Raw genomic sequence first — 14,494 nt, 5'->3', positions numbered from 1 at the left:
TTGGGGGTCTCACCAGCCTGGTTAAACCCCACAGAGACCTGGTGAGACCCCACAGGCCTGAGTGGGGCCTCATGTTTAGGTTTCGCCTAAGGCCTCGCAAACTCTAGAGCCGCCTCTGATCACAGGAGTACCAAGCAGCTGGTGCCCAAGGTTGAAGAAGGGCCTGACGCTGGGGTAGGGGAAGCCTTTGCAGAGAACAGCAAAGCATCCCTTTTATCTCACATATTCGATAAAATGCAGGCTTTTTGTAATGTACTGTATGTTGGAATGTCCTGAGTCTGACTAAATACCATACCGACCACCAGAGATCCCCGCACTGACCACCTGAGAGTCATCCTGAGACCCTGGAGACATGATGCCAAAAGTGGCATTTACGGCCGATATGTTTCGGCGGCCCATATATCGGTGCATCCCTAATATAAACGACTGAGCTTGCAATCGGTTTGAAATCCTGCAGTCAAAGTTTTTTTGAGAGAAGTCTATGATCTATGTGTGCTGTTTTTTTTTTTCTGGGTGTTGGGGAGGTGAGAGAAATTCCGGGGGGGGGATGCCTAGAAAATGTTTGCCCAGGGTCCGATCAGTATTAAAGACGGGCCTGTGTATAACTAATGAGCGAACTGCCTAAATCCTGTAGAAGCCCCTTGATCTATGTGGGGTGAGTAATTTGGAGGACGCCATCCTTGCACTTCCGGGCCGCAATACATCTATAGGCGGCGGCCCGTTAAAGTGGTTAAAACAAGAACACGGCTGCTGCAGCTGCTGTGTTCTTGGTACCGTTTTTAACAGCCAGCGATGGCTGTTAATGTACAAGCGATCTGAATCGTTTGTACCATGCGGCAGTGCCCCCCCGCCGCGGCTGCAGTTATCTTCCCTGTGCACTCCTGTCCCCGTGCGGCGCCTGGGAGCGGCTCGGCGGGTCTCCCCGCAATGATCGGAGAGAGATTCAGCGGCTTCCAGCGGAGAGTCGCTCAGTGAGTATAGCGGACATTTAGAGGGTGCCTAGTATTTTTCTCAATGAATACTAGACATTCTCTTATTGAAGAAGGGGGCAATGACAATGCTTATTCACTTTGCTGTATCTGTGCAAGTACAGCATTGTGACCCAAAACACCTTCCACTTTTCATATCTTCATAACATTTGGAGGTGTTCTGTAGTCCACAGAACTTGGCATGGTTGACAACACTGCTTGAGGTTTTAGTGCATAGGCAGAATACACATGTATTGGAAAGATGCATTAAAAATATGTTTTTCTGTTATTTGCCCAGTAATACACTTAAATGACTATGAACAAGCATGCAACAATTACACTGGAAGTCCTAATCTGCATACTTGTTCAAAGTCAGTGACTCTTAAAGTAAATGGATCAGCTGGGAAGCCAGATCACCAGCATTTTCAGAAGAAGAGGTAATTCGCTATTTACAGATTTCCTTCAAGCCCCACCCTGTAGGGATGATTTAAAAATATTTACAGGTACTTTCAGGCAAGATACCTGCCTTGTACCAATTAGTTTATTCATGTTGGCGGACATGATAGGTTTACTTATTGTAAACTGAAACGTGCTAGAAATTATTTGAAAATGACTAAATGCATGTAACTACATGTAACATATATCATGCTATATATATACAGTATATATCATGCTAACAGATGTCTCCATCTACAGTAAGCAGCCTGGATAGAGGAATCTGTGCTGCAAGTTACTGTATTCAGGCAGCTGCAACACCCACGTCTGTCTGAATACCCAAACATTGACTGCATCTGATGGGATGCAGTCACCTGATAATTGAATGTGTTCCTTTATTTTCACCTGGTGATCCTGCCAATAACACACTTCCTGTCCTAGGGTGACGAGGCTCACTCAAAGTACTGTGGAGTATGGACTATGGTGGAGCAGCGTTGTCACCCTAGAACAGGAAATGTGTGTTAGGATTGCAGAACATCTCCCCTCTCCTTATCTCCATAACAAATGGGGGGTGTTTTGAGATAATTGGATTACGCTGCAGAGTGCACAGGAATTTACAAATTAACTGTATGTCTGGAAGTATCAACAGGTATTTATAGCATAGATTTAACAAATCCCTTTCATGTGTTTATTTAACAGACCAAAAAGGAGCAAAAAAGATGATAATTTTATTGTTGGGGTTTACATACGCTTGCAGTAGAAACACAAATAGGTCATGTGATAAACATTTAGCAATGCATTTTCTCTTGGATGTAAATCCACTTGAGATATAATGGTACAGCACAACCTCCTCCAGGCTCCTAATTCTAAATCTTGAATACCTTACTGTAAATTAGATAACTGCAATCAACTATCTCCCTTAGGCTCTAAGTTAATCAGGCAAGCCCTGCATGTACATTTAGACATAGCCAATAGCCACATCTACATTCTGCTTGCTCAATGGACACTCTCAGCAGGTTGTGTTTTTACTGGTGTCAGATTCTTTGGGGAAACGCTGATGTCATTTCTCTTAGTGCCCACTCCCCTCCACTATGGTTTGTTTTGTTAACCGCACTAAAACTTGCATCTTTTTTTTTTATAGGATCGTGTTTACATTGTGATTAAAAAAATGATAAAATTCAGCCAGTGAAAGGTGCATCTGATTGGGTAGTACTGTGTGCATTATTCATGGGGCTAGTATACACAGACATCATAGAGAACTGGAAAAGAACATTGTGTACAGTGCACGTAGTGAATGTTGAAAAATAACCAAACACTTGTGCATGCGGCTAACATTGTGCAGTAGTTGTTCATCTTTATACCAAAACAGAAAGCTGTAAAATAGTTTTTTTTCTTTTATAGCCCGGTGGCTTATGTATCACAGGTATCCATAAGGAAAGTTTCTGTGTGCTATTAGCTGTCAGCCACATTGCAGCTACTGCTGGGAATAAAAAAAAACAAAAAACAATCTGGTTGGTCAGAATGGGCAATAGAAGAGCTCAGCTAAGATCAATTGTAGTATCTGTTCTTATCAGTTTTCGGTGGGGAAAAGAACCGTCCTTGCGGGGGATGGTTACTTAGTACTCGCTGGAGTGAAAGAGCGTGTGGGGCTGCTTCCTGTGAGAGGGGAACAGCCCAGTACATGGCTTTCTGATTGAACAGATGTGAAGCTTGGTCTGGCTGGAGGGTTGGGGGCGGCAGAAGCCCGTGGTGTTGTGCCCCCTGGGGGTGGCGTCCCAGGGGTGCATCAGGAAATCACTATGGTGTGAAACCCCACAAGTGATTCACTGTGCACTTGGACACGACACCATATTGCTATTCTCTGCACATCGCCTCCGAGACAGGCCTTATGGCTAGTCTGGGCCAATATTTTTGCACTCCGGCCCCTAAGGCCTGTCAGCGTGGTGCACTGGCACTTATTATTAATTTATTGCACCATATGCACGATTGGCACTTTTTGATTGAAAATTTCACCCACAGATGCGGAGGGTGTAGGTTCCTTCGGGACCTTTTCCCGATGTGGGGGGGAGATTCTGTGACCTTATATAGGGTTCTCTGTCTCCCCCCAACCTGGGGGGTCTCTCTTCGGGAGAGCCCCCCTCCTAGTACTGTGCGGGGCCTGTTCCAGCAGGTCCCCAAAGGATCGGGGTTCACCAGCATTCGGACCAACAGACTCAACTCCTGTCAGGAGCCTTTCTCCCCCGGGGGGTCGGGAAAGTAGGTCCCTTCTTTATTGAAGGACCAAGCACCCTTGTGCACGTTTTTTGTGTGCTGTGATTTCACGGTTCACTTTTTTTGTTCACAGGGGGAAGTAGTTTTCGATGCACGTTCCACGGGCTAAAAAAAAAAAAAAAATAGAAGAGCCCAAGTGTACATTTCCTGCTTAATGTTAGAAATAGTTTTCTGTTGATGTTGTGATGTTGACTTGTATATTTTTTTTTTACCACATATTTTTATTAATCAACATTTTAACAATAAACACATTGACATAACCAATAATATACAAAGATAAAACACCATCAAAAACCACTTGTATATTGACAGGTGAATGCACTCTAAATAGAGCCAAACATCTTTAACACAGCAATTTTTATATTTATTTCTGTATTTTTTGTAAGAATCATTATTTATTTTCACTGATTTATAAAGTATTGACATATTTTACAGAGAACATTAACCCATGCAGAACTGCCCAAAATATATTATTTAATTTTCTTAACATGTTATGGTCATTTTGGTTGGATGTCAATAATACAACATGATGTTTCTGGGAACAAACCAGAAGATACCAAGATAAACATAGACTCAATGCACATATTTTAATGGCCGCAGATCATATGTACTATCCACCTACCATTTCGCTGCAAATAGCACTTGACAACCTGAATATTAATCTTTACCAACTTTTTTTGTAATATGAATTACATTTTAGTTTCTTTATTATTGGCACATTGACATTTGCAGGAAGCAAATCTGTGACAATGTTAGTTTGAAAATTGTAGCGCGTACAGCTCTGCATGCTTAAGGGCTTGTTCACACCAGTTTCTGCACACGCAGTGCCGTGGGTTGTGACGCGTTTTTTGATGCGTTCCGGTCCTGGCCGTTTTTTAGTTTAAACTCCCTGGCGGTATGGTTTTTTAAAATTTTTTCGTGTAATTTTTCCTTCTATTTTGTTTGTCGAATTTGTTTCGTTTTTGTCGTGTTTTTTTTAATATCCCGCCGGTTCCGCCCCCCTGCGACGCGTACGCCCTTGCGACGGATTACCGGCATCGGCCGGAGAACACAGCGTGGCTCGAGGGACAAGGTAAGTAAATGCTATGCGGCATTCCCGAGTGTAGCTCGGGGTTACCGCTTATGTTATGGAAAAGTAACATCGAGCTACATTCGGGAATACCGCCAGGGAGGTTAAAATGGGCTTTTAGTGCGTTCCATGGCATTTGCATGCATTTTTGATCCGTTTTGTATGCGTTCCAGAGCAGGTAAAAAAGGGCTTGCTGCAGTTTTTTTACATGCTCTGGAACTGAACGCTGCAGTGTGAACCAGAGCCCAAAATACCATTGGACACAGTTTTGATCCAGTCTATAACTGCTCTGCTCTGCTCTGCTCCTGGCATGCGCTTGGTGTGAACAAGGCCTTAGATATACTGTATAATCTAAACTTTAACCACAGCTGATGTTTGCTCTGCAGAGCACTATTTCCTTTGTAAGCTGACCTTGAAGTATACATGGCATTATATAGTAGATGGACATTTTTAAATCTATTTTAAATCCTATTTCCCTTGCTAGATGACGAGGAAGACTTATACGAATTAACCAGAAATGAAATAAGAAGTTTGCCTAGTGGCAATTCCAGCCACTCCCGGGCCATTCGCAGCTTAGGTAAGAGATATCCCTGGGCTAAACCATTTCTCAATGACAAAGAGGCATAGCTTGCAAATTACATCATGCATACCTACTTTATGGTTAACTGGGCTTATCAAAATTGTACTTGTGGTGTGTACTTGTGCATATACAAAGGTTTCACAACTACATATAACTCTGAAAGCACACAGCTGTTCACAGTATATAACAAACATTTTCATGAGAGGTGGTATCAGATAGGCACCCTTTGCACAACTTCTGACTTTATAAGACTGAAAGCATTTACATTGTAACAGTTCTTATATTGCAATTCACTGGTGTTAAATCAGATGATGCTTTTTGTAGCATTTTAGTAGTAGTCAGAGCCAGACCATCCACAAGGCAGCCTACAGTAGTAAGGAGCCTTGAGCCTAGTGGATGTCCCAGGGGCCCAGCTACAACTGCCATGCCAGGGGGATAACCAGGGGGATAGCGCAGCTGATCAAGGCTGTGCACCTGCCTGTCACATCACAAGGGAGAATTCACTTGTTAGTAGTTGGTGTCGGATGGGAAGTCATGCCAGTACAAGCAAATGAGTTAGCAGCTCAATGCCTATTGCAATTCTTATCAGTGTCAGTTGAAGGGATTTTACCTTGCTTGCCCATTCTGCCTTAATCCATCTCTGGTAGTAGCAGAGAATTTCTGTCACTGGTGAGAAATGCCATGCTGTATATCTCTGATGTCAGCATCACAGTTCTGTCACGTGGACTCACAATATGCTATTTTTAAAACTTTCAGCAGCTTGTTTACTGTATCACTGACCTGAGACATTTCTTATTTGCAGATGCTCAGCAGGCCCAGATCGCAGAGTGCAAAACCAGAACAGAGGTGTTTGAAATCACCCGCCAGATGGTTGATCCAACCAATGCCAACTTCCTTGTGCAGCCACCATGTGTGGAGGTTCAGAGATGCTCAGGGTGTTGCAACTCAAGACACATAAAATGTGTTCCGTCCCGCATGCGCATCCGACATGTGCAGGTAATACATAATTCTGTGGGGTTTTTTTACCATTGAATTCTGACAATTCAATATCCATCCTGGGAAATTGCAGTGCTCTAACAGGTACTGAATGTCTCAGCTGTCCTTTTTTAGCTTGCAGCTATGCATAGTTAAAGTTACAAGTCAAGCAAAAAGTCCAATTGTGATAGTTAAGATGTCCTCTGGAATTCAAGAGATGAAGTTCAATTGCTCCTGTCTACCATAAAACATCAGCTAAATGGCTGCTGCGTTGTTCTTTTTACTGTTTATTGATACATGATTTGCTCATAAATTCCATCATAAAAACCACAATGACCACATGTCATGGTGGCCTATATCAGAAATTGCAGACCATATTGACACAATGAGCTTTCGTAACTGCCTTATTCAGTAAAGAGTTCTTATTTTTAATGCAGTAATCATTGAAACCCGTTAAGATCCATCTTGCATTGGTTTATTTTAGCAAAGTGGACGTGTGTTGGTTTTTACTACAGCTGAAGTCCAGACAGGAAGCAAATGTATGCCATGCTTAGCCTACCATGGATCTTAAGTGTCATGGTCTAAAATCCTGTCTTCCTATTCTGCTAGTTTTTATCCTTTGCTTGGTAACTGGACTGGGTGCCCACTAATTATTATATTTCTATTTATTGAAACACCAGTGACTACATCACACCCAACCAGTGGCCTGGTGGTCAGACACCCCCCCTTTTCTTGAGACTACAGGCTATGACATATGATGCTGCCTGCATTTTCCATAGGTATTAACTTACAGGGGTTTATTGTTAGTGCTGGAATCCCCATACCTATTACCTCAAAAATAGCGCTCCCTACAGTAGTAGCCAATTTAATTGTAATACATTAATGTGCTGTAGCACTGCACTGTGACGGTCACTGTGCCTGACAAAGGGGCACATCAGTCCTGCAATGTCGCATTTTTTCATCATGTGATTGACTAAAAAAACTTCATAAGGAAGATCTTGATGTGCTGAAAGCCAAACATGTAAAAATATACAGCAAACCACAACAACCAATTGGAGATCAGTTTCTACAGTTTGATTAAACTGAAAGCCCAGACTGACTGGTCGCTATTGATTATGCTACCCATGCACTCTAAGAGTTGGCTGCACTCGTTTGCCAAATCTGAAAGGCTGATTTGGTCGGCCACCTGAGCCAAAATTTTGGATCGTTTAAAGGACTTAAATGACCAGTTCTTCTATCTGGCCTATTGGATGTTGTTATTCCATTTATTGGAATCTTAAATTATTCAGTATGCTTTATAATCTTGTTTATATGTAGCAAAACTACACATAAGTACCATTTTTTTCTGCATAAAAAAAAAACTTAATATGGCAAAGATAACTATAGCTTAGTTTATGGGGTTCAGTTATAAGAATTTCTCAGACAAGACAACAAAGTTAATTTACTAATTATATTCCTATATTCAGAATGTCAATGTTGCATTGCACTGATACTTCACTGCGTTTCTGATTACTAATGTCATCTTCCTGGTTGGCTACAGAAAAGCAACTAAAAAGCTTGGAAAGAAAAAAAAAATTTCAGCATTTAAAACTTGATTAATTGAAAATACACATTCACACTGGAAAAAAATAAAAGAAAATATCCCACCTGGAATGCATAGCCCTCCCCATTTCCATTGGATCAAAGCAATGTTATACTTGACAGTCTGCCAAATTTCCTGACAGTTTGGCATGTGTAGCCAAACCATTTCATTGCTGGACTACTTTAGAAGCAAGTGTTTTATATGTTAAAAATGTAGTAGAAAAAGAAGCTTTCTGACATTTTACATCCAGAAATTAAATGTAATAAAATTAGGTTATGTGAGTACATTGGACAGATTTTGTACAGCGGATAATTTTTCTCACAGTGCTGCTTATGTACCCCACTGTTGGGGGTACTTTCCAGGAAATTGTTGTGCTTTGGAAAAGTGTGATGTTTTCTATGGAAAATTCCAAGTTGGATTATTTGTATTCTGCAATCTGCGATTGGGGCAATGGAAATATCTGCTCCATGCACAGTATGATGATTCTGCAGGCAGAATGAGGAGAAGAACCCAGATTTTTTTACTGTGACTCTGAAAATAGATAGAATTTCCACTTATTGAATAATGGAAACCTTTGAGGTCTGGCTATAGAATGTAGAAAATAGTAATGATTGGCATGAGGTCTGCTGTAGCTAAGCAGCAAACAGTGTTACTTTATACAGTTTACTGACAATTTTACTAGAGTTAATAATCACCACACTGGTAGAGGTAGTCATCCAGTTGTTGGAACCTGTTCTAATATATGTGCTATTGGTACAGGTGAAGAAAATTGTGATCAGGAAATCCAGGAAGGATATTCAACTTGTCCCCATTCCTCTGGAGGAGCATTTGGAGTGCAGGTGTGAGTCAGTCAACCCCTTACCTATCAGAAGTCACCACACTTCCATTGAACAAAGAGGGGCTGCAGGTAATTGTCTTTTTTGAGTGTTGTGCTTTTTACTGCTACATCCTAAGTGCGTTCTAGTTTTTTTTACTGTTTCAATATACTTTATTTAGTTTTAACAAGTAACAAAAAACTGAAACACGACCCTAAGCTGAGGGTAAAAAGCTGTTTCCAGAATATGCAAACTAAAGCATTTATATATTCTGAACAAGCAATAAAAAACTTTTTAAAACATGCCCTCATTCTCCTGTGTACCTATAGGCATTTTAGAGAAATTCAAATTTGTTCTTTGCAACTGAAATATTCGTGGTTTTTTTCCAGTTACTTCTTAATGCAGAGAGATCTTGGCAGCCTCTCAGCCTTCTAATGTAAACACACAACAGGTGCTTCTAAGCTTTTATAGACTGACTAAAACTGACTTTAGAGCCTTTGTTGTCTTTAAAAATGAATTACTTCTCAGTACAAGCAGCTATAGAGGCAAGGGATTGCTTGTTTTAAGGCTCTTTTACCGCTTTTTAAAATATGTCAATACTTCAATGTCCATAGTTTAGGCACATGTGCACTGTATGATCAATAGAACCAACTACTCAAGCACATAGGGCTTGAGTAATAAAAGATATGATTGTGCAGAATTAGACCTTGAATGGTCTGTATCATTCAAGTGAAGATTAATGATGTGGTGAAAAAACACCGGGGGACAAGAGGTGGAAAGGGCAAGAAAACCAATGACCAGAAGAAACAGCTCATGGATATCCATAAGAGCTTCTTTATTTAGTTAACCTCTTGCCGTCCGCCCGTAGTAAAAAAACGGACGGACGGCACTGCAGCATCTGCGGGTTGCCGTCTCCAGACGGCAATTTTTTTCTGCTCGCGCGCGCCCCCTAGCGGGCACGCACGGGCAGAAAAGACCCGATCAATGCACACACCCGTTACCGGGTGTTTCACATATAGGCGATCGGCGGGTCCATAGCCCGCCGATCGCCTATATGTGCTCGTTCGCGGCAATCGTCTATCTGTCCCCAAAAAAGGGTATAAAATTCATTTCAGTACAGCGCTGCATGACGGAATAAATGTCAGTTAAAGTACCGCAGCGCTGAATACTGAAAAATGGCCTGGATGGGAAGGGGGTTTAACACCGCGGATGTCAACTGGTTAAATTGTAGAAATTGCATAAACAAACAAAACCTTGACAAGTTTTACTTATGAAGCTTAATCATAAGGCCTTATGATTAAGCTACATCTGTAAACCATGTCAAGATTTTGTACATGCTTTTTAAAAAGATTTTACTAAAAGAAGAAGCTCTTATATGTGGAGATCAGTGTGCAGTTTGTATCTTTTTGAAAGTTCATGCTAAGGAAGGCCAATCTTAGAACCTTGCACCGACTTCAGGGTGGACGTTTAATTATATAAAATACATATTATATGACAGGAGTAACAGCTTGGGGTTACCCTTTTAGAGGTATGATAGCAAGCCATGGGGTCCACAATTTTTTTTTAAACTTGGGATGAGTCTGTTATTTTAAAAATATGCACCCACGTATGATGGTTTAGGCATTATAAAATACAGCCCTCTGTTGCTTCATTGCTCTTGCTATTGACTATTCTAGATTTATTCTGATTCCCCTAGTAATCAGTTGGTACATCTCAGTATACACTAACTGCTTTTTTGAATTTTATTATAGCACAGCAGTCAATACATGAGTGTCCTCAGTTTAAATGGCTAGGCTTTTCCAACATTTATGAACGTGACCAATTAATGTATGCTACCAAGGGTCTTTATATGTACATTTTTGTTGCAACATCCTTCTGCGATAGAAATCTGCTTTCCATTGTTCACTTCTTTCACGAAGCAGAGAAATAGACCACTGCATTGTTATTGCATAGTTTGTATATATGGGATATTTTTGTATATAGTTACATTTTACAAATACTTCAAGTATAAATAATTTAAGCAACTGTTGGCTAGAATTGATCTAATCACAGCGTTGGTCATTAAAGGCTTTAATGTTTCTTTATAAATTTCACAGGTGTAACTGTAACTACAGTGCCTCCCCCCACTGCTGCCCGAAAGGAAGAGCCCCCACTTCGACCGTCAAAGAAGAAAAATAAAAAATTCAAGTATCTTCCCAGTAAGAAGGAGCAGAGAGACCTCCTAGTCACGTAATGACCATGCAAATGGCTCTTAGTATCTGTCTCTGAACAGGTGAGAGATGGTAATCCTCCACAATTTCTAACACATCCACTTGATCTTGAAACTGCCAGAGGCACATGCTGCAAGTTCTAGTGGGATTAAGTGGCATTGGAAGGGAAAAGCAAATCTTTAAACCTTAAATCTGCGGCTTCAATTTACAGTTACAAGATTAAGTCTGCAAGTATAATGTATGCCTCTGGATTTGACCTATGAACAATTATTTAAGCAGGTTTTGTCTTGTTATAGATACATGTATGCATTTGATGCTGTTGTCAGTAACGTGCTAATGTTGGGGTCCAAGATTTTAAAGATTTCTGGGAGGTACGCGATACTGTGTCAGTGTTGTGCTAAGCCACAATACAGAAATCTTAATGGTAAATTATAATTAGGATAGTTATAGTAGTCTAAGATTTTTTTTCCTATTACTTCTTTTGACCATGGCAATTATTACTTTGGCAAGATGGATTATTTACATGATGTAATATGCTTGTCTCTAAAAAAAAATGTTCTCAATTGTGCCCAAGAACTTCTTCTGATGTGCCATGTTTTACAAATGCACAAATGATTTCTTTCTCTAATAAACCAATCCACTAATAATCCCATATGTTCAGATATTGTAACAAAGAAACTATTAAGTGTTATAAGTTAAGATAATTTTTGCTTTTTTTAAAGGTAACCCATACTGAGAAAAGTATGGGGTTGCCATCACTGCCCTCCCCTAAGAAGACTGTATGCCTGGCTGTCTCCGGCTTCACTACTTTGGCATGGAACAAGCATTAATATTAGAAAGTCAAGAGTGAGGTCACGACTTCTGATCTGTATATTTGTTTTAGGTTAGCACTTTAGAAGGTATTGTAGCCTTTGCATCAGCAGGACAGCCAGGCAGCTAGTACTTAAGAGAGATCAGCAATAACCGTTTCCATTTTCTCTCAGTATAGGATTCCTTACTTCTGCAAAATGCAGCTTAATTTATTTTCCCAATACACACTACCAAATCAGAAGATGTGGGCAGTATCAGTGCTAGTATTCATAAATGTGTCCTATTGCTGGCCAAATGTCATTCTTATTTATTTCTCTTAAAGTATATCTAAATCTAAAAGCAATACCTTTAATGTATGTGGTGGCTGCATAGGGTTTGTTATTTCAATGCTTTTTCCCACCTGATAATCCTGCTAGTAACCCACTTCTTGTCCTAAGGTGATAATGCTTACACACTGCACTGTATCTCTGGAGGAACAGCATTGTCACCCTAGTCTTCTCCCTTGATTTGGACTACAAACACCCCCCCCCCCTCCATTACCTCGGGGTATATATATGACTTACAGTTCACAAAGATAACTAGGAGGGCTGGTTACATTGTTTGAGATTTCAGTACAGTACGCAGGAAGTTACAAGGACTCAAGATTTCTGGTAGGATCAACAAGTATTTTTCTGTACTTGTAGACGAAAAAAATGAAAACTAATGCAACCACACATCTAAAGACTGTTAGACTGCAATATATTTAATTTTTCTTCTTGGGTTTAGATACAATTTAATATTTAGGCTTTTTGAGCTGCACTGATGCACATGAACAAATTTTAATTCAGCCCAAAAATTCATCTGAATTTGCTGCAGTTGGAAGCAAGTAAACATGAAGAAAATGGTTTATGTTGGCAGGTCTGCTGTATAACTTCATAGTCACTGACATTTCCTTCCTTATTTTACAGGATAACTAAAGAATACATTTGGCCCCCATGGGGTCCTCCGGCTCACTTCTGACCGCATATTTTAATCGCCGGACTTGGCACTGGTGCTTTACAAAGACAGTTTTCAAATAAAAAGAGACTGTATTCCACCTCTACCTGCCACCCCTATCGGATATTTGTCCTAACAAGAGATTCACAGAAGTACATTTCATTATCTGCAGCAAGATTAAAACCACTAACTGCCTATTTCCCCACAAATGTTCGTGACTGACTGTTTTTCAGGGTGGTGGGAGGGACAGGAAAGCTCCAAACTATTTGGAACTCACTGGATGTATAGTGACACCTTATTTAATGTACTTTTATTTTGTATTTTTATATATAAATATATGCATATTTTTTTAAAAATCTGTTTCCTTTGCTCAGATTGCACGTTGTTATTGTTCTAAGCTAATGGGCCATATCAGGGAAAGCAAACAGTGGATAACAACTGCTGTGGCTGTAACTTCAGGCCTACTAGTAGTTGTAGTTCAACCAAACAGCAGATACAACTCTGCAATACGGATGCTGTTAAGAAATATAATACAAGGAATTGTTATAGAATGTAGCCCTTAAAAACTGACTTAATGCATTTTTGTTTATTTATTTCCTAGTGTTTTCTGCCACGTGTACGATTTCTTGACACACTTGGGTGGTTCATTGATGTGTTTACTCCAGCCATGTAAACCTGTGTTGCTCCAAACTCCAATCAGGCTAAGCAGATTGTAACTGTATGCACTCTCAGACCCTATGCCTAGTGCCTAGTATTGTAATGTATGACATCATTTGGACTTCTTCTGTATTCCCAGCCTGGTTTACTGGGGTGAGGAAATGGACTTTTATGCAAAACAGAAGCTAAATCCTAACACTCTACAAAGTTTTATCAGCCCGTAGAGATGCATAAGACATTATCTATCACTAGCAGTTATTTAGCGTTTCTGATTGCCAGTAGCCTGCAGCATTTAAACCTCACCTTTTTAGTAGTACCATCATGCTAGCACTGTCGGGAGGTGGAAGTGTTTCACTTTGGCATCACAATACATGGGCCGCATTTATAGGTTATGTGTTTTTCCATTAAGTCAGATATGCACATCTGGAGTAAAACATAAACCCCTTTGTATATAACCACCTCTATCTTCAATTCCTCTCTCTTTGCACACAGCTCTGCCTGTCATTAAAAAATAACTAAAATATTGATTATGTATAGTAATTTATATGCAATATTTAAATTGTATGAAGAAGAACCCAACAAAAAATCTTTGATTTGTATTAAAAATGAAATCCAATCTACTGCTTTGTTTTATGTTTTAACTGAAAAGCAGACAATTGTGAGGTTTCCTTTCTATGGTTATACACAGCTCTAGTAACACTTGGCATTCTTTTACACACTTCCATTAAAGTGACACTAAACTCAGGAGTTAAATCTAAAAAAAAATGCAGCTTATTTCTGTATCACTCAGCTGTAGATCCTCAAATAATCTCTGAATTCATGCTGACACTGTCCTTCCTTCTGTAGGCTGGCTTTTGTTCCCCATGGTCACTGTGGGTGTTGTAAAGTAGCCATCGCTCCATGCTCACTCCCGTGATAGACTATACTTTCAGTACAAATTGGTAAACTAAACGTGAGATTGTATTCCATAACAGGAGCGAGCTTGGAGTGGTGGCTACTTTACAACACACACACAGGGACCAGTAGAACAAAAGTAGCCACCCTCCAGAAGGAAGGACCATGTCAGCACCAATTCAGAGTTCTTTTTTAAAGCATGTTATAAAGAATGTTTAATTTGGTAAGACTTACTAAATTCTTTTTAAACCGC

General features: G+C 40.2%; 1 protein-coding gene across 1 annotated transcript in view; it reads left to right on the top strand.

Annotated features, from left to right (window-relative positions):
- PDGFB (platelet derived growth factor subunit B) overlaps positions 1-12,776 on the top strand; it is a 26,759-nt gene extending 13,983 nt beyond the window's left edge. Inside the window, exons 3-7 of the mRNA XM_018570264.1 lie at positions 5,228-5,320; positions 6,126-6,319; positions 8,640-8,787; positions 10,792-10,967; positions 12,663-12,776. Coding sequence (XP_018425766.1) covers positions 5,228-5,320; positions 6,126-6,319; positions 8,640-8,787; positions 10,792-10,928 — 572 coding nt within the window. The 3' untranslated portion in view covers positions 10,929-10,967; positions 12,663-12,776. The remainder of the gene's footprint in view (positions 1-5,227; positions 5,321-6,125; positions 6,320-8,639; positions 8,788-10,791; positions 10,968-12,662) is intronic.
- The last annotated feature ends 1,718 nt before the right edge of the window (positions 12,777-14,494 follow it).

Source organism: Nanorana parkeri, unplaced genomic scaffold, assembly GCF_000935625.1.
Source record: "Nanorana parkeri isolate BGI_ZX_2015 unplaced genomic scaffold, ASM93562v1 scaffold1490, whole genome shotgun sequence".
Lineage (NCBI taxonomy): Eukaryota > Metazoa > Chordata > Amphibia > Anura > Dicroglossidae > Nanorana > Nanorana parkeri.
Note: the sequence above shows the minus strand (reverse complement) of the source record. Positions and strands in the feature narration are given on the sequence as shown.